Source organism: Perognathus longimembris, chromosome 6 (genome assembly GCF_023159225.1).
Source record: "Perognathus longimembris pacificus isolate PPM17 chromosome 6, ASM2315922v1, whole genome shotgun sequence".
NCBI classification, from domain to species: domain Eukaryota; kingdom Metazoa; phylum Chordata; class Mammalia; order Rodentia; family Heteromyidae; genus Perognathus; species Perognathus longimembris.
Window position 1 is genome coordinate 33,353,921 of NC_063166.1, and position 25,526 is coordinate 33,379,446.

General features: G+C 40.4%; 1 protein-coding gene across 1 annotated transcript in view; it reads right to left on the bottom strand.

The window, feature by feature from the left end:
- Gmds (GDP-mannose 4,6-dehydratase) overlaps nucleotides 1-9,957 on the bottom strand; it is a 533,421-nt gene extending 523,464 nt beyond the window's left edge. Inside the window, exon 1 of the mRNA XM_048348513.1 lies at nucleotides 9,681-9,957. Within this exon, the coding sequence (XP_048204470.1) occupies nucleotides 9,681-9,782 (102 nt within the window). The 5' untranslated portion in view covers nucleotides 9,783-9,957. The remainder of the gene's footprint in view (nucleotides 1-9,680) is intronic.
- Nucleotides 9,958-25,526: the final 15,569 nt, after the last annotated feature.

The window sequence follows — 25,526 nt, forward strand, 5'->3', positions numbered from 1 at the left end:
CAGTTTTCAAGATTAGCAGTCATCAACATGTGAACTACAAAGAATTAGCTAAAAATATGACTCAAATATTTCTGTAATAAAACCCATGTGAATAAAACAAAGGGAAGAGGGCCATATAACTTAGAAATAAAGGCTTATTTCACTACTGGAACCCACTTTTCTATAACTGCTAAAGATTCTTGGAAATGCTTTGTTTCTTACTTCATATAGTTATCTGACCTTAGAATTTGTTGACACTAATTCTAAACCTAATAGAAAACAAAATTATTGATTTTTATTTGAAATATATCTCTGCAAATGACATCTCAAGTGATCCTTGAGCAATAACTATAACTTCTGTATTCCTTGGGGGGACAAGAAGGAAACCATTTCATAGGAGTGCTCAGTTGCTTCAACAAGTAACATACTTTGAATAAAACTTACCACACTTTGAGTGAAATATAAAGGACTTTGAATAGTGACTAGCACAAAGTAAATTTTAATACCTATTATTATAATCATATTTATCATTATCATCACCAGTAAGCATATCAATGTCATAACAATGGCAATTTTTTTTGTTGGTTGTGGGTCTTGAACTCAGGGCCTGGGAGCTGTCCCTGAGCTCTTTTGCTCAAGGATAGTACTCTACCATTTGAGCCACAGCTCCACTTCTATGTCTGGAGTGGTTAATTGAAGATAAGAGGCTCCCAGCCACTTTTCTGCCCTGGCTGGCTTCAAACTGTGACCTTCCCTCAGATCTCAGCCTCCTGAGCAGGATTACAGGCCAGAGCCACTGCCACCCAGCAACAATGGCAATTTTAATCTGCTCTGTTCACTGTTGTACCCTTAGCATCTGAAAGAGTTTGCATCTAAACATTTCTTGAAAGAATTATGATTATGAATACCACTGTTATTAAGCAGATCTGACAGAAAAGCTAAATTAAGCATGGAGGTAGGGAAAAACCTAAGCTGGTGCTTAAATATTTAGAAGAAAGAAAGAATTAATAGCTCAAATACAATGCTTAATGAAAGAAACAAAAAACAAATTCTGGTCAAATTGAGAAAAGTATCTCTCTAGATAAACCAAACCAAAAGAAGAAAAGTTAGAAAAATAATTGCTAAGAGCTCTTTAAGGGACATAAATTTTCCAGACTTAAGACAGGCTTCTCAGCTCAAAATAGGGCACAAAAATGCAGAATCAAAAAGCTGCATACCAGTGGCTCATGCCTGTAATCCTAGCTACTCAAGAGGCTGAGATCTAAAGTTCATGGTTCAGAGCCAATCCTGGCAGCAAAATCCATGAGACTTTCTTTTCCAACTAGCAACGCCACACCCCCCCAAAAACAAAACAAACAAACAAACAAAAAAACAGAAGAGTTGCTGTGGCTCAAGTAGTAGAGTGCTAGCCTTGAGTAAAAAAGTTCATGAGCAGTGTCCAAGCCCTGGGTTCAAGCCATAAGACTGGCACCAAAAAAAAAAAAAAAAAAAAAAAGTAAAATGAAGGATTACTGAGTCTCCTAAGGGAAATCCAATGTGGGCCTTGAAAGCAAGCACAGACCCCATACTACAGAGAGGAAAGTAACACCACAGAAAGTAAATAACTTACCAATGGGTGCAGCAAGCACTGAGTATGTAGGAGAAATGTTACACTTACAATCAGTAAACAAACTGAAGAAGAGTGGCTGAGAAGAATAACTTAGAATAGCCACACAATCAAATATTTGCATCTCTCCACTACACTGGATACCTGGACAATCCAATTCAGAGTCCTAAGGCAACAGAGAGAGCAATGACCTAGAAGACATGGTTCTGAATTCTAGCTCTAACTCTAGCACTAACTGGCTGTGTGACCTGGGAATTGTATGTATATTTTCTATGGATTACCAGTAATTTAATTATACTCTTAATGTTCTAATGTATGCCAACAGAATACTGTTTTAACTCAGGCGTTAATATAAGTAAAAACCAGCAAGAAATCTTTCATACAAAACTATATGTTATTTTTCTTAAAATAAGTATGTTTCAAGTTCTTTAAATATGAAGTTATAATAAACAACTTTGTTCCCTAAATGTCAGCTTGTCATTAGGTATGTACTATCAAATTCTTCCCAGTACTCAACCAACAAGAATGTAAGTTTATTCCCATGGATAAGAACTTTACTATTTCCAGACAAGTTTGTAAAAACTGAAATTTAATTATCAAATAGTTTCAGTACCAGTTATGGTAGATACAGGATAGACAAATGATTAAGACACTTTTTCCTATCCCCAGATCCACAGTCTTGTAAGATATAGCATGTATAGCATGCTGTAAAACAGGGCATCACTGCCATCACTTTCCCAGGTAGTCATCACCTGTCAATCATGGGCTTCTAACCTTTGAACTAGATATAGATTTGGCTCTAAGAGTCCATGTAGTATTATTAACCAAATGAATTTTTTTTTAGAAACCTCATCACATTTCCTAAATATCTATTTTCATAAGTGATTGTTCTGATAGCTATATTAGGATATGAAATTTTGTGGGAAACTGAACAGGTATTAGAAAGGAGAGCGATATGGAAATAACACTATATTTCATAACTCACCACTTAGAGAGCTTAAGGATGACCATACAAACAAAGATACTTCCTACTAACTCTCAACTGGCATTTTCTAATATAGTAAATTAATTTTTAAGCAGGATGAAGCTTGTGTGAGTCCTGAGTCTAGTGAATCAAGTCACTGCACTCTTACATGTGTTCTCTTTAAAGGACAGGGTTGTTTTACAGTAGCTAAAACTACTCAAGGAAAATGTGAAATTAATGAAGACAAAAATAAAATTTGAAAGTCAAATAATGTGAATTAAATAAACTGGTCATACTGAGACAAAGGGTCTAGTCTTTCAAATGTACAGACACAGCTACAAAAATTCTGTTACCTTCAATCTGCAAACAAATTACCTCTTCTTGACTATGACTAGCTAGTTTTCTGTCTGAGGAGACAGCTGCTTTGGTGCAGAGCCATAACCCTAAATTAGTACTTATTTCAATGCTTGGCCAGATTCCAACCACCTCCCTAGAATATCTAGGTATGAAAGCAGGTAAGAAGAACCTCACTATGTCAAAGTCTTTCATATTTCAACTCAACATAATCCTCCCTTAAATACACTTGATATTTTACAGTGCAAGAATCTCTTTCAAAGGACAGTGTGAACCCATCTGTAGTTCCAACTTGTCCCTCTTATGACAGAGAACATGAGACACTGATATTTGAACAAGAAAAATCTACAGATAACCTAACCATTCTATTCTTTAAAGTCTCTACCTACCAAAAGTGCACTCTTACCTTTCATTAGTTATAAAAAGGTACTCTAAAAAGGTATTTCTGTCTTCTTTTAATAATTACTGAGCCAGGGATTCTTGGATAAATCCCTATAAATCCACCTATAAATCCCAGCAATCAGAAGCTGAGGCAGAACTACAAAAGCAAAACCAATCTACACTACTCTAAACAGTAAGATATTCTCTCTCTTTCTGTCTCTGTCTCTCACCTCTCTCTCTTACACACACACACACACACACACACACACACACACACACATAAACACACACAAAATACAGAGGCTGGAAGACAATGTGTGGCTCTGGTTGTACATCTAGTGTTTAAAACAAGTACTAGATGGTTTGTCTGGTATGTGCAAGGCCCTGGATTCCATCCCTGGTACCATGCACTTTTCTGACACATACTCATACACTGGCACATATAAATACATGCCCTATCGACCCCCCCCCAAAAAAATAAGAAAAATTATGTGTGTATATGCATTACACACACATAAAAGGAAATAGCCCTCAGAGGCAGGGTTGGAGGATGGAAGGAATAGATGGGAGGAATAGATGGCTCCCCAGTATCCTCTAGAAAAAAAAGACCTAAAAACCCACAGAACCTCAAAAAAGTTAAAACTGCCTTGTGCAGTTTCACAGGTCCATAACTGCAAAACTTGGGAGGCTAAGAAATGAAATGAGGATCAAGAGTTTAAAGATTATCGTGAGCTACAATAGTGAGACCACATCTCATAATAAAATAAAAGACAGGTAGGTAGGTAAGGAGGTAGAGAGGTAGATAGAACATGCCATGTTGCTCTAAGGTACTTGGTTAAAATTTAAATACAAGGTTATTACTAACCAAGTATTTCACTCGCTCACCTAGTTTGACTTCAGTAAGTGCATTTTGTTTGTTTTTGTACCAGGGCCTGGTCACTGTCCCTTAGCTTTTTTGCTCAAGGCTACTGCTCTACTACCTGAACAGCTCTACTTCTACCTTTTTTGGCTGTCAGCTGAAGATAACAGTCTCATGGATTTCCCTTCCAAACCTGGCTTCCTCAGCTTCCAGAGTAGCTAAGATTACAGGCATGAGCAACCAGCACCCAATTTAAAGCTGACTTTTATGCTTATCTGTCAGCAACTATCTCCCATCCTAGAATTTGTCACAATACTCTCATCTTTCTATTGCTTTCATTCCAGACTCAGTTATTGGTTTTTAAGGAGTTTTGGGGTTGTTTCTGCTTTTTTTTCTGTTGTGCTTTTTTTTAATGTTAGGCAATGAATTCAAGGCCTTCTTCCATTATTAACATGTGCTCCACAAGGGACCTTCAACCTCAGACCTTTTTGTTGTTTTTTTTGGCCAGTCCTGGGCCTTGTCTCAGGGCCTGAGCACTGTCCCTGGCTTCTTCCCGCTCAAGGCTAGCACTCTGTCACTTGAGCCACAGCGCCGCTTCTGGCCGTTTTCTGTATATGTGGTGCTGGGGAATCGAACCTAGGGCCTCATGTATCCGAGGCAGGCACTCTTGCCACTAGGCTATATCCCCAGCCCCTTTTTGTTGGTTTTTTAATGATGAGTTTAATGACATAGTTTTATTAAAACTACCTTAAGATCTGTTTTGGATGTGGAGGCTAGGGGTTGGCTTAGTGGTAGAGTGTGTGCTACTACACATGAGCCTAGATTATATCACTTTTTGAAGTGGTCTAATTTTAAGTGAATCTTTCTCCTCCAATTATTACTATAACCCCAAACCCCCAAGCCCTCTCTATAATCCTCTGTAAGTCCCATACTCCTCTATTTTCCTCAGTTAACTTCAAAATCCCAAACCCTCTCTATAGTCATACACTTTGCTGTTTACCCAAAACGGTCTCTTCTGCACTCAATAACTTCTCCCTGAGGCTAGGATGAAATATTTATTTGGGCTCTTAATTTTTTCTGATAAATTATCTTAAGGTCCTCAAAGACTCTGATATCCTAATAAGGACAGAATATTATCTTACATATCTTTTCTTTTTCTTTTTTTTTTTTTTGCCAGTCCTGGGGCTTGCACTCAGGGTCTGAGCATTGTCCCTGGCTTCTTTTTTCTCAAGGCTAGCACTCTACCACTTGAGCCACAGCACCACTTCCATCCTTTTCTGTTTATTTGGCCCTGAGGAACCCAGCCTAGGGCTTCATGCATGCTAGGCAAGCACTCTAATGTTAACCCACATTCCCAGCCCCTTACATATCTTTTTAACCCAACAGCAACAAAACAAGCCTCCACACTGCAAATGCTTACTTTTTTTTTCTTTTGTGCTGGTACTAGGGCTTAAACTCAGAGCCTTGAGCTCTCCCTTGGCTTTTTCGCTCAATGGCTGATGCTCTACCACTTGGGCCATACCTCCAGTTCTGGCTTTTTTGCTGGTTAACTGGAGATAAGAACTTCTCAGATATGTCTGCCCTGGTTGATCAAACAACAGTCCTCATATATAACAGCCTCCTGAGTAGCTAGCCAGTCAGTACAGGAACCCACATGAGAGATAAAAGATTGAAAATGAGATTTCTATCTGAAGTAGATTTTAAGCAGGAAGAAAGAAGACAGCTAGACTGTGCTTACATGTAAATATAAAGAAAATGATTGGGGGCTGGGGATATGGCCTAGTGGCAAAGAGTACTTGCCTCATATACATGAAGCCCTGGGTTCGATTCCTCAGCACCACATATACAGAAAACGGCCAGAAGTGGTGCTGTGGCTCAAGTGGCAGAGTGCTAACCTTGAGCAAAAAGAAGCCAGGGACAGTACTCAGGCCCTGAGTCCAAGCCCCAGGACTAGCAAAAAAAAAAAAACACAGTACTCATAGCAAATAAAGGGTCACACTTTATAAAAGAAAGAAAGAAAGAAAGAAAGAAAGAAAGAAAGAAAGAAAGAAAGAAAGAAAGAAAGAAAGAAAGTGATTGGAATGATTGGAGTCATTGCATTGGCAAAATTAGTCTGAAAACACAGAGGCTTTTGGTCAAGTGAAAATGAGTAAAGCTTGTCCATTGCACCATAAATAATGACTCCAAAGAGGTACAAGTCAATAATACTCAAAGAACAGCAAGAACATTTCCATACATATAATAAAGAACAACAAACATCATTAGATAGTGGAGATGAGTTTTGAGAATAGTTGGCAGAGAGCCTAGACAGCAATGCAAAGCCAGAGCCTAGGTTTCTTTGAAGGTAATTCAATAAAGTTCCCAGTTTGGAAAAGGATTCACAACTACTGTGCCAAGGATAGTCCGGGAAGCCAAAATTAAAAGCCTAAGAATATATCCTAGAGGAGGGGCACAGCAGATAAGACATCCTGATATCTGTACAGTTCCCAAACAGAAATTTGGAACAACTCATTTAAGTCCACTGGTACTTTGTCAGGACAGCCCTAAAAGCTAGAGCAGTTGAATCAATCTCCTTCTCCCTTTTAACTAATGTCTGTGGCTTTACCAGAGTTTGAGTATATGTGATCTCAAGAACATATTTAACCTTATTAACCCTGGTGTACAAAAAACAGGACAAGCTATAATGGGGATCCAATTTCAAGCCTTCCAGGCTACCCAGTAGTAACCAAATGTCTGCTTTCAAATGCAAGTTTTACCTCATAGACAGAGATATACAAAATGCTTAGCACAATCAGTATCACTAAGTCTCAGCTAATACTAGGAAAAATATGCAATGTGATATGGCCCAGTTCTGCCTTAATGTCAGTCCTCCAAGGAGCCTTGATACCCAGGTCAAGAGTCACTGCCAGAAAATAAACAGCACAGAAGAGCAGTCAATTCCATCAGCAAATACTTAAGTGGTAGCTACATTAGGAAGCCAATGCAACGTAAATAAGGAGATGCTTCCAAGGGCAGATGTTGCAGGAAGTGAAGACGCTGGGACAGGGATCAGAGGAAGCATGGGAGTAAAGAAGGTATTCAAAGTTGGGAAAGAAGTGAGAAGCAAAAAACTCTGGTCAGGGAATCATATGCTGAGCATGGCACTTAAAAAAACACCCCTCCCCCTAGCAGCCTGCCAAGAAACTAGAGTGGGTGGTCAACTCTAAGCCAGTCAGTACCAGTCAAATAACTACTCTCAAACATCTAAATGAAGTTCCATTTCTAATCTGCACTAATTCATAATGCTGATTACTTAAACTGATATAAGCTACACACATACAATACAATCACATCCTAATTTGTCATTTCTTAAAAAGAACAAGCCTCTAATTTCAAGAGATTAAATAAATTTAGTAAACATCTGAGCTTCAGATCCAGTCTAAGAACTTGAAAAGAATTCTTATTATTACTATAGAAAGGTTTCTTTCTGAAAAAGAGGGAAGGGCTGAAGGTGTGCCTCAGGTGTAGAATGCATTTAGGGAGGCTTGGATGGGGAGGGAGGGGTTAAGGAGGAGATGGTATAGAAGCCCTAAGTTTTCTTAACTGCTTGACTTTATGGGTTTTCTACTCAGCCTTTTCTACTTAGCCATCACCCACTCATCTCTCAACAAATTTTTAATACTTGTCTGATGTGATTACAATAAACAAAACAAGATACACCAATAACTAGAAATCAGTATCTAGTAGCATGTCTAGTAAATTCAACTTCCCCCAGAGCTGGTACTGGGGATTGAACTCAGGACATAGGCACTGTCCCTTAGCTTTTTCCCTCAAGCCCAATGCTTTACCACTTGAGCCACAGCTGCACTTTGCTTTTGGTGGTTAACTGCAGTTAAGAAGGTAACAAACAGTACAAGACATTTATCCAATGCCTAACTTATGAAACTGTAACCTCTCTGTACATCAGTTTGATAATAAAATTTTGAAAAAAATAATAATAATTTCATGGGGGCTGGGAATGTGGCCTAGTGGTAGAGTGCTCGCCTCACATGCATGAAGCCCTGGGTTCAATTCCTCAGCACCATGTATATAGAAAATGGCCAGAAGTGGCGCTGTGGCTCAAGTGGCAGAGTGCTAGCCTTGAACAAAAAGAAGCCAGGGACAGTGCTCAGGCCCTGAGTTCAAGCCCCAGGACTGGCAAAAACAAAACAAAACAAACAACAACAAGTATTTCATGGGCTTTCCTGCCTAGACTGTATTCAAAACTTGATCCTCAGATCTCAGCTTTCTAAGTAGCTAGGATTACAAGCAGCTCCAGGCAAAGTTCTCCTTTTCCAATGTGTGTTGATAACAATTGGACACTAACCAGAGATTTAGCATCAGTTAAATCAAATTCCTATTTCTCAATTCTCGTATCTATAAGGAGACTGATATGGTAACTAATGAGTTAATATTACTGAAATGACTAGACCATAATAAGTATAACATACACTAGCTATTTATCTTTACTTCAGCTTTTTTATCAGCATTATATTGGTCACCACTAGGAGATATCTAGGGACACTCCATATTATTTTTCTACAGCAATACAAGTATGACTGTTTCATAACCATTAAATTTAAAACAGGACAGCTTGAGAGGTCACAGCAGTCACCTCTACCTATTACAATACATGATGTGCAACAATAGTGACTGTTATAAAACAGGCTTGCTCAGCCAGTGATTTGGAATGCCAGCCACTTCACTCAAAGAACTTTTTCCCCCCAGTTCTGGGGCTTGAATTCAGGGCCTGAGCACTGTCCCTGGCTTTTTTTGCTCAAGGCTAGCATTCTACCATGTGAGCCACAGCGCCACTTCAGGGTTTTTCTATTTATGTGGTGCTGAGGAATTGAGGCTTCCTGCATGCTTAGGCTACATTCCCAGCCAAAGAACTCACTTCTTTGGAAGTGGAAAAGTAGCCTTACTTTTGGGCCAGTCGGCTATGCTTCCAAATGTGTGAGTGTGACTCTCAGAAGTTTGTATAAACTAAAAGTAAAAATAAAAATAAAAATATTGTCGGGGAGTGTGGGAATCCTGCTTTGGATCCAAAGCACTTCCTCTGATTTTTCAATTTTCTGTCTGGAAATCTGGCGAGGGAGAACCAAAACATCAAAGCACCACATACATGTTGACAGGTAACAGGTTCTTTTCCCATCCCCGGCATTCCATTTTGCCTAGAATGAGATTCCGAGAGCACCTTCCTGGTCTAGGAGAAAACAAGAGCTGCGGTCACCTGGCAGGCAGAAGACCCCGTAGTACCCACAATGAAGCCCCGCGCAACACACCAGCTCTCAAGCTCACACCCCCATAAGACGACCCCTCAGAAGGCGACCAGAGTCCGGGTGGACCCCATTCCCACAGCCACCGCGCCCGCCGGCCGCAGCTTCGGTCCCACCTCCCCGCCGCAGACACCTTCCGGGACGTCCGGAGCTCAGTCCCCGCAGCGCTGGGAGAGGACGGAGCACACGCACACGTGCCGGGGCTACGGCAGGCCCGGCTACCCCCGCCTCCGCACTCACCTGGCCGGTGATGCCGGTGATGAGTGCCACCTTCCTGGGCTTGCCCATCTCGCCATCCCCGGAGCCCCGAGGGCTGGGGCACGGTGCGGGTGCGTGTGCCATGATGCCGCAGGCGGGAAGGTGTGCGACGAAGCGGCTGGCTGAGGGGGGCGGAGCGGAGCGCAGGCGGTAGTGCCGGCAGGGACGTGGGGGTGTGCCCGCGCGGGAGCCGCTCCTCCGAGATGCGGACGTTGGGAGGGCGCGTCCCGCGGCCGGCCGCTACAGTCTGACAGAGCGCGCAGAGGCCGGCCCGGGAAGGCGGGGGGCGGGCCGAGGCGGGCCCGCTGTCCGGCGGCGGAGCTGCGGCCTAGCGGGCGCCGCGTCAATCGCGTCAGCTGCGACGCTGCCGCGGCGCCCTCCTCAGACCCCGCCCCGCCAATGGCCTCAGCGCCACGCCACGCCCCATCCGTGACGGCCCCTGGAGGGGAGAGGCGTTGCCGCCCCTGAGGGCGGGGCATGCACCGCCGCGGCCCTGGGAGGAGAAAGGTTGCCTGGTCCTAGTCTCATCCTTAGCTGGGAAGAGGGCAATGAACCGGCTAAAAGCAGCGTGGTCTGCATCTTCAGGTCCTCTCCTCCTCCCAGGAATCCTAATGTCACCCAAGGATGCTAGGATGCTAGCAAGAACTACCGACTGACATTCGGTTAGGAAAGCAGTGAATTCCATATCTAGGCACCTTGGGGCTTGGATCATAGACTTTAAAAATAATTAAGTAGGCTGGCTGATGTCAGTGTCTTACACTTGTAATCCTACCTACTCAGGTGGCTGAGATCGGAGGATTGAAACCAGCCTGGACAGGAAAAGCCAGAAGTGGAGATGTGGCTCAAATATCAGCTTGAAAGAAAAGGCTTAAAGCACAGCATCCAGACCCTGAGTTCAAACACCAGTACCAGCACACAAAATGAATAATAATAATTCCCAAAGGCCTTTTGCATTGCTTTTTTAAGGAATCCCACTCATGTTACGTTTAACTTCAAATGGTTGTACAAAGGGGTTACAATTTAACATTCCATTTATGAGTCCACTGCTTCCTGATCAGAGTCACCCATTCCACCATTCTCCCCTATCCCTTCTTCTCCTCTCCAAACTCATTTCCATTCCCCACTCCTTTTAGCACTTATCTACACTGAGTAATTCTAGGTATTTGTCCCTCATTTGTGCAATAGCCTGGCTTTCTGACTTCTGGAACTCTTCCTGAAGTGTGAAACTACAAAGGGGGGTTCCAAATAACTCAAAGTACTGCATTCTGGTTTGAAGGCCTGACCCTGCATAAGAAAATCTCTGGCCCCACATGTGCACAACCTAAGAAAATGTTGAAAACATTGCATGGATCAATGTATCAAATTTCACAGGGTAATACCCACATGATCCCAGGTTGGTATCTACTCAATTTTGTTTCCATTTGGCAGCTGCACATTCACAGGAAAAGGAGCAATAGTGTCTTCAGATACTGAGAGGATGGGGGGGAGGGTGTTCCTGTCCCCACTGTTCTACTTCTCTTTTCCCCAATAAATAACTTCAGATCCTCTCTTCACAGTTATTAGGATTCTGTGACCCAACATAACATACAAGCCCAACATAGACCCAATGTGTAAAGGTCTACATAACACACAGGATATGAATCAGAGTTGGAATCCCAACATCAGAAAGCTCAGGATTCAATTGTAAAATTCACTCAGAAAACAAATCCTTAGAAATATTTCTCAAATCCTTAGGAATATAGACTTCTTTTCATACCCTGCTTCTCTTCTTTGAATTCTTTATGGAGAATGAAACCTCAAAGCAGAGAAAACAGAGGCACTCACCATAAGCAAGAAATACCTTTGTAATTTACTAGATTATCTTAAAAACTTCTGTTTTCATATAAATATACTTTAATTTATAAATCAATGATCTAACATTTTCAAAAAAAACTCACTGAAAAAAATGATACTCAGAGAAGATATATCCCATTTGTCTTGAAGCTTTGAGATCCCCTTTCACACCTTTAAAAACTAGAAATTCACCTGTCCTGTTAAAAAAAAAAAAAAAAAACAACAACATGCAACCGTAGAGGAAATCATAGAAATATACTCAAGATTGTGTGTGCTGGACTTTACAGTGATTGCCTAGCATTTGTGAGGAACTGGGTTTGATCCCAAGCACTATACAATAAATAAAAACAATACTTTTAGGCCCTGGAAATAAAATTTGCAAAACGTTAAAGAAAAAAAATGTCTTAAAATACTGAAGACTATAGAGATAAAAGACATTTCTCTTGAAAACTTGACTAGGAGTCAAGGCAAACTAATCTGCTAGGACTTCCATGAGAAAAATAGCATAAATGAATTCACTTAACAGCAATTTTTTCTGCAATATTTTAGAGGTAGAAGTTCAAGATCAAGAGTTGATTTCCTCTGAGGCCTCTTTCCTCTCTATATGACCATGTTCGTGATCACATGTTTTGGTATCCAAATGTTCTGTTCTTCCCAGGGCACCAATTATATTTGATTAAGGCTCTCCCAAATAACTATTTGATTCAATTCATTCTTTTTTAAGAGCCCATTTCAAAATACATTCACATTTTGAGTTACTTCAGTTTACTACTTCAGTTTATGAATTGGAGCAGAGACACAATTCATCTCCCTAACAAGGGGAAGAAGGTTTTTCTTGTTAGTTTGGTTTAGGAAGTAGAAAAGGGTTTGGTAGTAAGGATTGGTATAATTTTCCCAGGGGCATTAGGGGAAGTTAGCACATTGTCTGGGAAGCAGGAGAAGATTACATTAACCAGGAGGAACTCTTCAGGCTACAGGATAGTGAATAGCTTATGAATGTAATAGCTCTAATTGTTTTACTGACATAGTAGCCCTCAATCAAGTTTTCACCCTAGGGAACATTTAGCAAAGTCTTGGCATGTTGCTAAATATCCTCCAATGCATGGGACAACCCACATCAACAAAGAATTATCCAGACTAAATGTCAATATAGTCCATTTTCTGGATCCATGTGTTCTACATTCATGGATTCAACCAAACTCATTGGCCTTGCCGTGTTATATCTCTACTGAATATGCATAGACTTTTTTCTTTTCATTATTTCCTGAACAATTCAGTACAATAACAATTCACTTTATGTTATCAGTCACCAAACAATGATTTAAACGATATAGGAGAATGGGTGTGGGTTATATATAAACACAATCCCATTTTACATGAGACTTGAGGTCTGTGGATTTGGGGATCTCCAGGGAAGGGAGGGAGACACATCCTAAAACTAATCTTCCTTAGATACTGAGAGAGGACTGTATCTGGCTCTATACAGTTTTATATTTATCCACTAGCACAATCAAGTTTCTTAACAGTTGCAGCATCAAAATGCTCATATTACCCTTTTATAACATCACTCACCCCATCTCTAAAAATCATTCGTCCCTATCCCATTTTGTTAGTGGGAGAATATTGTAAATGGAACCACGCAATCAGCATCCTGTTGGAATTAGTTTTTCACTTAACTAAAGTGGCCTAGAATTTCATGACTGTGTTCACTTTTACTGTTAAGTAGTATTCCATGGTATAGATATAATAGAGTTTGCTTAAGTAAGCTCTTATTCAATGGAGTATATCTGGGCTGTCTCTAGTTTGGGGCTGCTAATAAGTCTGCTTTGAACATTCATGTACAGGTTTTTGCGAGAATCAAATTTTTACTTTGCTCAAGAGTAGAACTCCTAATTTATATGGTAATCACATGTTTATTTTTTTCCTTTATTGTAAAAGTAAAGTACAGAGGGGTTTCAGTTTCATATGTAAACATGTTTATTTTTTAAATAACTTTTCTTTCAGATTTTGTAAATATAAACTTTCCCACATTAAATCCCTTACCTTTTAAATGCTCATAACAGCTCTAAGCCCTGAATGACACAGTGGTACAGACAAGACTCAAACTCCAGGCTCAGTGTTCTTCTTTTTTTTTTTTTTTGGCCAGTCCTAGGGCTTGGGACTCAGGGCCTAAACTCCCTGGCTCCCTTTTTGCTCAAGGCTAGCACTCTGCCACTTGAGCAACAGCGCCACTTCTGGCCATTTTCTATATATGTGGTGCTGGGGAATTGAACCCAGGGCCTCATGTATACGAGGCAAGCGCTTTTGCCACTAGGCCATATCCCCAGCCCCGTCAGTGTTCTTAAACAAGACTGAAAGAGCAGTGAGATGTTCCCACATTCTGTCAGTGACACTGCGAGAGAAATGTTGGAACAACAAAAAGCATACAGAGGAAAATTAGAAACCATTTCCTTTCTATCCTACCATAGTAGGATTATACCAGTATTTCAGTTCAGGAGTAAAGCAGAATAGAAGCCCTGAGTTCTAAAATTCAATCTTATAAGATCCCAACTCTGTTGGAATGAGACAATACAGATGCCTGATTTTCTGCTAGAATAAAATTACACTAACTCAGTCTTCTTTCTTTGAATGCATAGCAAAAGCAGCAAGGTTTTACAAACAGAATTGGAAGGCAATGAAGCAGAATTGATATTGTCCTCTATCAGGCCATTTAGAAACAAATGGATTGTATAGCAGATGATTTTGAGTTGTCTGCCTGTATCCTTTGAGATTTTTCACTTCAGTTGGTTCCACCCCTTCCAATTTCATTTGTTCTCAAGGACATATTCTGTATACAGGAAACACACTAGCAGCCCTCAACTAGCAGGAATTGGTACATAAATCCTTCTAGTCTCTCTCTCCATTATGAGGTAACTAGGAAGTATTATTCTATAGTATTTCCAATTTTCCCTATATAGGAGGACTAAGTATGGTGGTGTTAGCCGCTACATATTGGCTTGAAAACACACTCTCTAATGGTTGACTTTCATTTTTTTGCCTCTCATTTTCTTACTGCCATATATATATATATATATATATATATATATATATATCCTTGTATTTCCCAATAACCTATTTGTATTCCATTCCTGTGTCACATCTACTTGTGAGTGAATATTAATCAAAATTGGGCACTTAGATTTGTTACAATTGGGAGTTCTGAAATACATGGGACTGTACTACCTAAAAGTAAGTTCTAGCACCCAAAAATGTTAGGAACTCATTCTGGCACCATATTATGGCAAATAAGATCATCACTGTCTCTGAAATTCCTAGGAACTTCCTGAACTCCACCACAACTTGGGATTACATTCTGCTAATATAATCACAGCAGAGACATTTTTAATAATGTATTGTTGTGTTTTTGTTTATTTGTTTTGTGTGTTTTTTCCAGCGTGGTCTTGAATTCCTACGCATGAGTAATTTACTGACTCAGCCACCACAGTAACTACAGATGCAGGAAGGAACCATTACAACTTGCTGTTCATGAAATTAAAATTTAAAATGTATTCAAAGTGTGTGTGTGTGTGTGTGTGTGTGTGTGTGTGTGTGTGTGTGTGTGTTGGTCCCGGAGCTAGAACTCAGGGTCTGGACACTGTCACTGAGCTTTTTTGCTCAAAGCTATTGCTCAACCACTTGAGCCACAGCCCCACTTCTGGCCTTTTGGTGATTAATTCCAATTAGTAAGAGTTCCATAGACTTCCCTGCCCAAGCTGGCTTCAAACTGCTATCCTCAGATCTCAGCCTCCTGAGTAGCTAGGATTACAGTCACAAGCCACCAGTACCCAACTTAAAATACCTCTTAAAGGCAAATTTTTCCTTATAATCTCTCACATAATTTTCCCACAGACCTTGTCTTTAGGGAAACACATCTTATAAGCAATAATTTTAGCATGTGTGTATATTATATGTATATATATAAATATATTTTAAATTCCAAATGATCATGTATATATGCCTAGCAATACTTTGTGCCTAGCTCCCTCACTGAACCAATGGTTTTCAAGTTAGACCTTCTCACTGAAAAAATTACAGTGGGAATGTTTTCCATTCGGATAATCTCAATTTCTCAGTGCATGAAAGCCAATGGTACAGAGACTAGGAATCATGCTATACTGTCTAATTAGAATCTTTTCCAGGGATACTTAACATTGTTTTTCCATTAGTGGCAGCAAACTCAGAAGGGAGAAGTATATGAAGCTTTAAGTCTTTGGCCCCTATTTTCAGTATTCTCCTTGGTGAAAGAACACATATGTGCCCACTTCTCCTTTTGTAATATTTCTTAAAGCCTTTTCTCAATAAAAGAATCTTCAATAGCATAAGACACAAGAGATGAAGTAATACGTAGTTCTTCAAAATTGGAATAGGTAATAAAACACCCTTGAGTGCCTTTGGAAACTTGCCAGTGTTAGGTCCTCTCCCTGAGGGCTACATGCAGATGCCCCCACCTCATTAAGTCTCCACCCAGTTACCTGGGTAACCTGCAGACCTGGAGGCAGTTACCTCCCCTTTCCCTGAGGTGACATCCTAATCCACCTGGCCACACCCCTTGCCCCTGCCCTAGATATAAGGTGGGGCTGGGTGGGGGTCTCTCTCTCTCTCTTCTCTCCGGCCATGGATCACCTTGGCCACAGGCCAGCAGTTCAGTAATAAACTTTCTCTCCTGCCTGAATACCGCGTGGCGTTCTCCTTTACCGGCTACCTACTTTAAAAACCTAACAGCCAGTACCTGGCAACTAGTCTGATTCTTGCAATATGTTGAAATTGCCTCAAGGTTAAGATAGTGCTATCATTTTTTTTCTTTTTTCCTGTCCTGAGGCTTGAATTTAGAGCCTGGGCACTGTCCCTGAGCTTCTTTTTGTTCAAGACTGGCACTCTAACACTTGAGCCACAGCACTACTTCCGGTATTTTCTGTTTATGTGGTGCTGAGGAATAAAGCGTAGGGCTACATGCATGGTAGGCAAGCACTCTTCCACAAAGCTAAATCCCCTGCCCTTGATATCACTTTAAATTCTAAGATCTCTACAGCTAAAGAAACCTTACCATTTTGTACTAAAATATTTAACATGTTCAAGGTGTTGTCATAAATCTCATACTCTTCCAGACAGAGTCTACTGAAACTAGGAATAGCTTCTAATCTTCCTTTTAATAGTTTTCTGTCCGGTAAAGGCTTTGATAAGGGGCCTAATCTGCAGCTCAGATTATAAAGGCAAGCACCTTGAATCCTTTGCATTAGGAGATTTGCATTAGAGACTTTCTGGGGAAAACAGTAAGCTTCAAATTAATGAGCTTCAATACTAGTGAATTATTTAAATGACTCAATCTTTCCTACCTAGAAAACTTCCTTCAACCTTAGGAGGCATGCTTTTAGGAATTTATCTTAGGACAAAGGTTTGTTGAGGCTAATTGGGCTCACTAATCCTAATGAGATGGTCCATTTTATACTTGACAGTAGATGACCTTTGCACTGCATAATCCTCAGATACCATGCTATGGTTATTCATCCCCAATTTTCACAGTGACCTATAAGACTTAAGAAAAGAAAGCAGCTAATCGCGAAACCTCATTAAAGAGCAGTAAACACTTCTGGGAACAGAACCTTCAAATTACTAGTAAGTTATGGAGATAATCATGACCAAATCTGTACCAACTGTGGTCCTGGCAAAGATGAACATGGTGGTAAATGATTGATGACTGTGGCAGCTGCTACAGTTCCACTTCCATATCAAGCTATTTGGCAAGCATTCATGAAAAGGAGCACCCCAAGGAGGGGCATAATAATTAATCTAAAACCATCAGGATAATTCCATTCCCTTTGTCAGTGAAGGACATGGACACAGAAAGGTAGTACAACTTCAGTGACATTATTTTGCTGATAAGCACTTCCCATCCACCTCCTACCAGAGATAAACCCAGCTTAGTGTTGGTAGCATGCTATCTTTCCTGAGTGCAATCAAATCAGATCTTGCTCCACTGCTGTTTGATAAACCGTTCAGAATCTGTGGGTCAGTAATTCAGCAGGGTCTGTTAGGACATTCTTTTGCTCCTGTGATATCACACAGATGGTGATCTATATGGTCTAAGATTCCTCACTCACAATCTGGCACTTTGTGAGGGAAAACTAGAAGGCTAGGTTCATTTGGAGACTGCTTTGTGGTCTCCTCATAGGATCCTTTCAAATTGAACAGCTTCTATAGTGGGTAAGGACTACCCACTGTGAGAATTCTAAAAAGAAAGGCTCCTAGTGACAGCCTAATGTCTTAGGACATCATTTCTATCATGTTCTATTGGCCAGAGCAAAACACTAGTTCACATTCAGAGAGAAAGAATTAGGTTTTACATCTTGGTGTGAGGAGCAGCATGAGTAGGAATGAACATCTTGTGGCCTTCTCCCAAACTAGCCTTGCATCACTTTCATTCACAACCCTTCCACATGTAAAAACTCCCTGGCACTGCTTGCTACAAAACAAATCACCACAATTGTAGTAACTTGAAACTACATTTTGATTGTTATACAGGATTCAGCATGGCTTGCTATGCCCTTTGTTTAAGGTTTCATATAAACTGTGATTGAGGTATTGGCTGAACTCTGTTTTCAGCTGAAGGCTTGAGACAAAGGAAGAATCTGCTTCCTAGTTCACTAGGCTGGTGGTGGAATTCATTCTGCTATGCATATAAGGGTTCCTAGCTGCTCAGGAGGCTGAGATCTGAGGCTCACAGTTCAAAGCCAGCCTGGGCAGGAAAGTTCCTGAGACTCTAATCTCCAATTAACCACCAGAAAACTGGAAGTGGCACTGTGGCTCAAAGAGGCAGAGCACTAGCCTTGAGCTGAAGAGCTCACTGAGAGGGCCCAGGCTGAGAGTCCAGAGTTCAAGCCCCTTGACTGACCAAAAAAAAAAAGAAAAAAAAAAAAGACCAAGGGCCTTGGCTTCTTGGTAGCTGACAGAAGAAGCTAGCCTTGAGTCTTAGAAAACCCTGGCCCTGGAAATTCTGTGCTATGTGGACCTTCTAACCATGGCTACTCACTTTCACCAGAAAAGAGAAAATCCTAACCCCGTTTGCTAAGATGAAGTTTTATGTAACAGCTAAGTCAAGGAAAGGGGATGACATCTCATCACTTTGGCCATATTTTATTGATAGAAGCAACTCACATGTCCCACCTTAGTGAAGCAAAGAAGCTCTTATGAGGCATATACCAGAAGGGGAAATTAGAGGCCCTACAGTCTACCCATCACATTCTCCTCTTTGGAAGCCTAAGTAATAGAGTGAACAAAATATTATTATCCCTCATAGTTCTGTGTGGTAGCTTGGCTCAGATGGAAGTTGTTACATGGTATTATGCTTGCAAGTTGTATTCAGGTAACACTGGTGGTGTACATTTTACTGAGCTAGAAGCCCATGGTGGCTTCATCATGCTTAGACTAGGATGACAAGGATGTTGGAACCTGGCTGGGTATTCCTTTCTGTCCATGAAGATTTCCCATGTGGAAGTCCTGGGCTTTCTCATAGTATAAGAGTCTCGGAAGAGTTCAACTGATCATATGGTAGTTGATCTTTGAAAGCAAATGTTCCTACAGTCCCAGGTAGATGCTGAAGGCTCCCTATAGTCCAGTCTCTGGAATCATGCACTGTAATATCAGTCTCTGATATGATTTGGACATGGTTTGAGTGTGTCATTCAACAGTTTATATGATAAAATTTAATCTACACTTTGAAATATTAATAAGGTAGAAAATTAGTGGGGCATTGTGGCACATCACTATAATCCCAGTTATGAGGATGGCTGAGGCAAGAGAATTGCAAGTTCCAGGCCAGCTTAAGTAACATAGTGAGACCCTGTCTCAGAATAAAATTTTAAAAGAGATAAGTAACCAGGTGTCAGTGCTTCATAATACCTGTAATCCTAATTACTCAGGAGGCAGACATCTAAGGACCATGTTTTGAAGCCAGCCCAGAAAGAAAAGTTCATGAGAGTCTTATCTCTGACCACCAAAAAGCTAGAAGTGAAGCTGAGGCTTAAGTTGCTCTTTGTGCCCTGAGTTCAAATCCCAGTACCAGAACAAAAGTGAGAGACAGAGAGAAATGGAGAAAGGGAGAGAGAGAGCGAGAAAGAGAGTGAGAGAAAAGAAGGGAGGGAGGGATGCATCTCAATGATGCACTTGCTTAGGCCTGGTTCTGTCCCCAACACACACACACACACATACACACACACACACACACACACACACACACAGCATGCAGAGAAATGAACAAATGGAAATTTGTTTAGAGGTTGAATCTTCAGGAAATGATTCCATCAGATAAGTTCAAGTGTGTAAAGACCCAGAAATAAATAGTATTGGCATCAGAAAAAGACAGAAAGAGAAAGGGATAGAGTTCTAAATGTACTTCAGTTGCAAAGCTGAAAAAAAAGGAGGAGGAGGAGGAGGAGGAGGAGGAGGAGGAGGAGGAGGAGGAGGAGGAGGAGGAGGAGGAGGAGGAGGAGGAGGAGGAGGAGGAGGAGGAGGAGGAGGAGGAGGAGGAGGAGGAGGAGGAGGAGGAGGAGGAGGAGGAGGAGGAGGAGGAGGAGGAGGAGGAGGAGGAGGAGGAGGAGGAGGGAAAGAAAGAAAAAAAGAAACAACGAAAGAAAGAAACAAAGAAAAGAGCTGGTGATATGGCTCAAGTACTGGAGTGTTCACCTAGCAAGCAGAGGCCCTGAGCTCAAAGCCAATACTGTTAAACAAACAAACAAACCAGAATACATCAACTTAAAAGGCCAGAATAATTATTACTTGTGGTTTTATGGTCTAGTTTTCCTAGACAAATCATCTATATCTATATCTAGATTACAGATAAAATTTTTGAGTAGGCAACTAAGGCACTAATGGTAGTGCATTATTCACTGGTTATTTAGCAAGGCCAGGCATGAAACAAAGTCATGCTAAAACCATGTAACCATGGCTAGCCATGGGTAGCAGCATTCTTTATCCCTGAGAGCTCAATCCCTAAGAGGTCAGGGCCAGTCATACAAAAGAATCTACTGGGAGCTTCTGGAAAGGGCTTCCTTCCTTGAAAAGACAGAGGCAAGGCTAAACCAATCTACTTGGTTATGGGTATTGTTCTATAACGGTATGGTATCTAGAGTTGCAGTAGATACTCTTGCAACTGAGAGAGAAGTCAAAAACTGTCCAAGAAAGCCAGGCACTGATGGATCCCTCCTCTGATGTGACAATTCAGAGGCTGGGATATGAAGAATGTGGTTTGAAGCCAGCTAGGCCAGAAAAGCCCATGAAACACTTATTTCCAATTAATCAGCTAAAAGCTGGAAGTGGAGATGTGGCTCAAGTCATACAGCACTGGCCTTGAGTGCAAAAGCCAACCAAGAACATGAGGCCCTGAATTCAAGACCCAACTCTCTCTCTCTCTCTCTCTCTCTCTCTCTCTCACACACACACACACACACACACACACACACACACACACATCAAAACTGTAGAGAACAACTCTAAACCCTGAAATAGGGCTGGAGATATAGCTCAGTGATACAGCTCTGGATTGGCTTACACAAGGCCATAGGTTTAATTCTCTCACACCATAGAAGAGGAAGAAAAATAAACTTTGACATCATTGAGTTTCTATTATAATAAACTACTCTGAAGATTACCTCTAGAATTCTTTTTTATTTATTAATTATTATCTTATAATATATAATATAGTATATGTCCTATTATGTGTGTAAATATATATAGTAAGAGCCTATTGAGTGAGTATCCAGTTCTTTTTTAAGGTTTTTAATTTTTTTTTTTTTTTTTTGGCCAGTCCTGGGCCTTGGACTCAGGGCCCGAGCACCGTCCCTGGCTTCTTCCCACTCTGCCACTTGAGCCACAGCGCCACTTCTGGCCGTTTTCTGTATATGTGGTGCTGGGGAATCGAACCTATGGCCTCGTGTATCCGAGGCAGGCACTCTTGCCAATAGGCTATATCCCCAGCCCAAGGTTTTTAATTTTTTATTGTTATTATAAAGGTGGTGTATAGATTTGGTTACAGTTACATAAGTCAGGTAATGAGCATGTTTCTTTTTGAGCAATGTCACCTCTTCCCTCATTTTCTTCCAGTTTTTCCCTCCAGGCCACTTTCATTTCCAACATAGTGTCTAGTGAGTATCACTGCTGAATTGGTTCACCCTTTGTCCCACCCTTTCTGTGTTCCCACTTACCCTTCCCCAAATAATTAAACTTACATACAAGACAAAAGATACAGAAACCAAAAACAGCTACAAAGGAGAAAAGAAAAAAAAAGAAACAAAACAAAAAGCAAAATAACAAAAAAAAACTCTTGCTTCCATTTCTTGGAGTTCATTTCCATAAACATCATTTTATAGGATCATATGCACATAGTTATTGAGTCTTTGTGATCCTTTCCTAAGAATATCCTCCTTTTGGTCTCACAGTGTGAATGTCTAGAGTCCTGTATAATTTATCATGTCCAAGTGTATTTTTTTTTGCCATTCAATGTCTTATATATTTATAGGTATATTCTGGTCATAACCAATGAGGGAAACCATACAACCTATGTTTCTTTGGGTCTAAGCTTACTTCCCTTAATATAGTTTTCTCCAAGTTTTTCCATTTCCTTATGAATTTACCTCCAGAATTCTTATGTGTGACAATAAACTACACCTCACCCCCAGCCTTTTGTTATTTACTATTATGTTTTCAGTTATGGGGCTTGAACTCAGGACCTGGGCACTGTCCTTAAGCTCTTTTGCTCAAGGCTAGCGCTCTACCACTTTGAGCTACAGTGCCACTTCTGGTTTTTTAGTGGTTAATTGGTTAATTGGAGAGTCTCAAGGGCTTTTTTCTACCCAGGCTGGCTTTAAGCCAAGATCCTCAGATCTCAGCATCCTGAGTAGCTAGGATTACTGGTATGAGCCGCCTGTACAGGGCTCCTTTTGTTTTGTTTTGTTTTTTAAAATCACTACCACACAGTATTCTGTTTCTTGTAAGTCAACTCATTCTTATTTCTGCATCTTTCCAGGCCATCAGGTAGTAGTAGAAAAAGGATCCTGCAGCTACAATAAAAGCTTTAATGGTCACTAAGTGAGTACTTGCTACAGATTTCTGGGGTCTCTGAGGCTTACTGACTGGAAATCCAACCCTTCAGTTATCCTCTCTGAGACTAGGTATCTGAGAGTATCTAGTATCTATACTGGTATCTGAGACTTGTTTTATTTTCCTGGAGTTCTCTCTCTTTTTATAGAAAATCAATCCCATCTAACCCTTAAACACTGCCTTGAAGGTGTTCCCTGCAAAATTCATGTGTTGGAAATTAATCACTAATGCAATAGTGTTAAGAAGTGAGACCTAATGGAAGATGTTTAAATCATGAAGGCTCTTCTTTGTGAGTGCATAAAGACACTATAAAAAACGGCTTGGTGGGAGTGAGTTCTCTCTTCTGCTCTTCAGCCTTGTGAAGACACAGTGTTTTATCTTTAAGGAAGCATATAAGGTAACATCTTTCAACCTTCTTTAGTTTGGATATGGTCTGTTCCCCAAAAGTCTATTATTTAGAAACTTAGTCTCATGAAAGTTGTAAAGATTTCAAAGGTGGAGGCCCTAGTGGAAGGTAAATTTTATTGGAGGTCAATCATAGGAGCATCGCTTTTGGAATAAATGAGCACATTTCTCACATTGCTGAATTAGTCCTTGCAAGACAAGTAGTTATAAAAGAACGAGCCTTGACCCTCCCACATCTCCCTCATCATATGATTTTTTTTGCCCAAACTATCATTGGGTGATGCCATGTGTCCTTAGGCCCTCATCAGAGGTAAGCATATATCAACACTATGCTCCAGTAGCTTCAGGAATGTTATCAAGACGAACCTCTTTTCATTATAAAGTACTGAGCCTCATAGTTTTTGTTATAGTAGCACTAATTAAGGCAGAACCCGGAAGCAAATCTGTCAGTGCCTTTATCTTGTAATTTTCAAGAATCAGGACCATGAGAAGTAAATATATATAATTTGTAAATTATTCTGTTATATCAACACAAAATAGACAAAGGAAAACATTTCTTTTCAAAGCTTGTCTCACTGTGGGAAAAACGAAGATTATATGTTAGGCACTTTATCATAATTATTTGAAACCTGGTATTGTCTTTATTTACTTCACAAATTATTATGAGCTTAGAGTTCAATAATTCTTCGTGGAACAGGATACTAGACTCCAAGGACTACTGTGATAAAGTATCATAATCATGGTGAGTTAAAACAGAAGTAAGTATATTCTCTTACAAAATATCAAATTCTGAAATAAAGATGTCAGCAAGATCATGCTCTCTCTGGCTCTAAGAGGAACTTTCTCTTGTTTCCTTGTCTCTTCCTAGCTTCTCTGCCTCTCCCTCTCTCCCTTTTCTCTCCCACTCTTATTTGCTTTTTTCTTCTTTTCTTTTGTTTTGTTTTTAGTTACCAGGGTTATAATTCAAGACCTTGTGCTCCCTAGCCTTGCTTGCTTAGCTGGTTGCAATACTCCTCCACCTCAACTTTTTGCTGGTTATCTAAGAGGTAGAGTCTTGAACTTTTCTGCCTAGGCTGGTCATGAACTGTTATCCTCAAGATTTCAGCCTCCTGAGTAGCTAGGATTACAGGCTATAGCCACCATTGCCTGTCCTTCCTAGCTTCTTATAGTAGGCCCCAAATCCTTGGTTAGTTTGGACATATATTACCCCAGTATCTTCCTCTCTCATCTCATAGTGCCCTCCGTATGTCTGTGTTCGAATTACCCCCTTTCTTAAGGTCAACAATTGTACTGAATTTGGAGCCCATGGTTTTCCAGTATGATCTCATCTTAACTTGATTACATCTGCAAAGCCCCAATTTCCACATAAAATCATTTATAGGTATCAGAAGTTGCATAGCTTTTTAGAAGACTCTAACCAACCCACAAAGAGCAAGTCTATTAAAGGGCTAATGTGGTAATGAATGTCACCTTCTGTTAGAAAATTCTAATGAACTATGTCTGCAGTTCAAAAGAAAAGAGCCCAAGGGCAGAACTAGGAAGGTTGAATTTAAATATTGTCATATTCAGATGAGAAGGAAGAAGGAGGTAAAAAGAACCTGAGTAAAGTTTTCTGAGGAAATGAATTTTTCTTGGAATGCCAGGGAAATCATGAGGGAGAGAATAAAGAGGGTTCTATATTGAGCACTTTTAACTTGGCAGCCAGTGGATGGAACACTGCATATGTTGTTTCATTAGCTATAGTGTAGGTAGGAGCTCCCTTTTTTAGATAAGGAAGTTGGTTCCTAAGGGAGCTCAGAGAGGTTAAGTCAATTGCTTAAAGGTTACTTAGTACGGAACCAGGAAGACAATCCTTCTCTATCTGACCACAAAGTCCAAGCTCTTTCTGTTTGTGAGAACAAGTCAGCATGAAGTCAACAAATAATTACACATGCCTACCATATGCCAGCTTCCCACCCATCTAAAAAAGTATCAGAATAGATGCTGCCAAATTTCTTCTGTAAAGGTAACCACAGTTTGCATTTCCAGGAGGAGCATTTTCAACCCTAAAGATTCAATCTGGAAATCTACAAAATCAAAAAGAATAAGAGGGGCCTTTTGTTTTAAATTTTTCATGTTTCTAATTATTAGTGAAGTTGAATGCAGCTTCAAATGGTTATCTCTCCAGTTTAATTTCCTGTTCTCTGGATTGTCTTGTCCTATTTTTGTCCATTTTACTGTTGAGCAGTTTATGTTCTTACAGATTTGTTGAAACTTTTATGTATGATAGATATTATTACTACTATCATTTTCTTTTAGGAGGGGCTGTTACCAGAGTTTGAACTCAGGGGCGTTATTCTCACTCAACTTTCTTGCTCATGGCTAGTACTCCACCACTTGAGCCATGCCTCTAGTTCAGCATTTTGCTGGTTAATTGGAGATAAAAGTTCCAAAGGCTTTTCTCCTTGAGCTGCTTCCAAA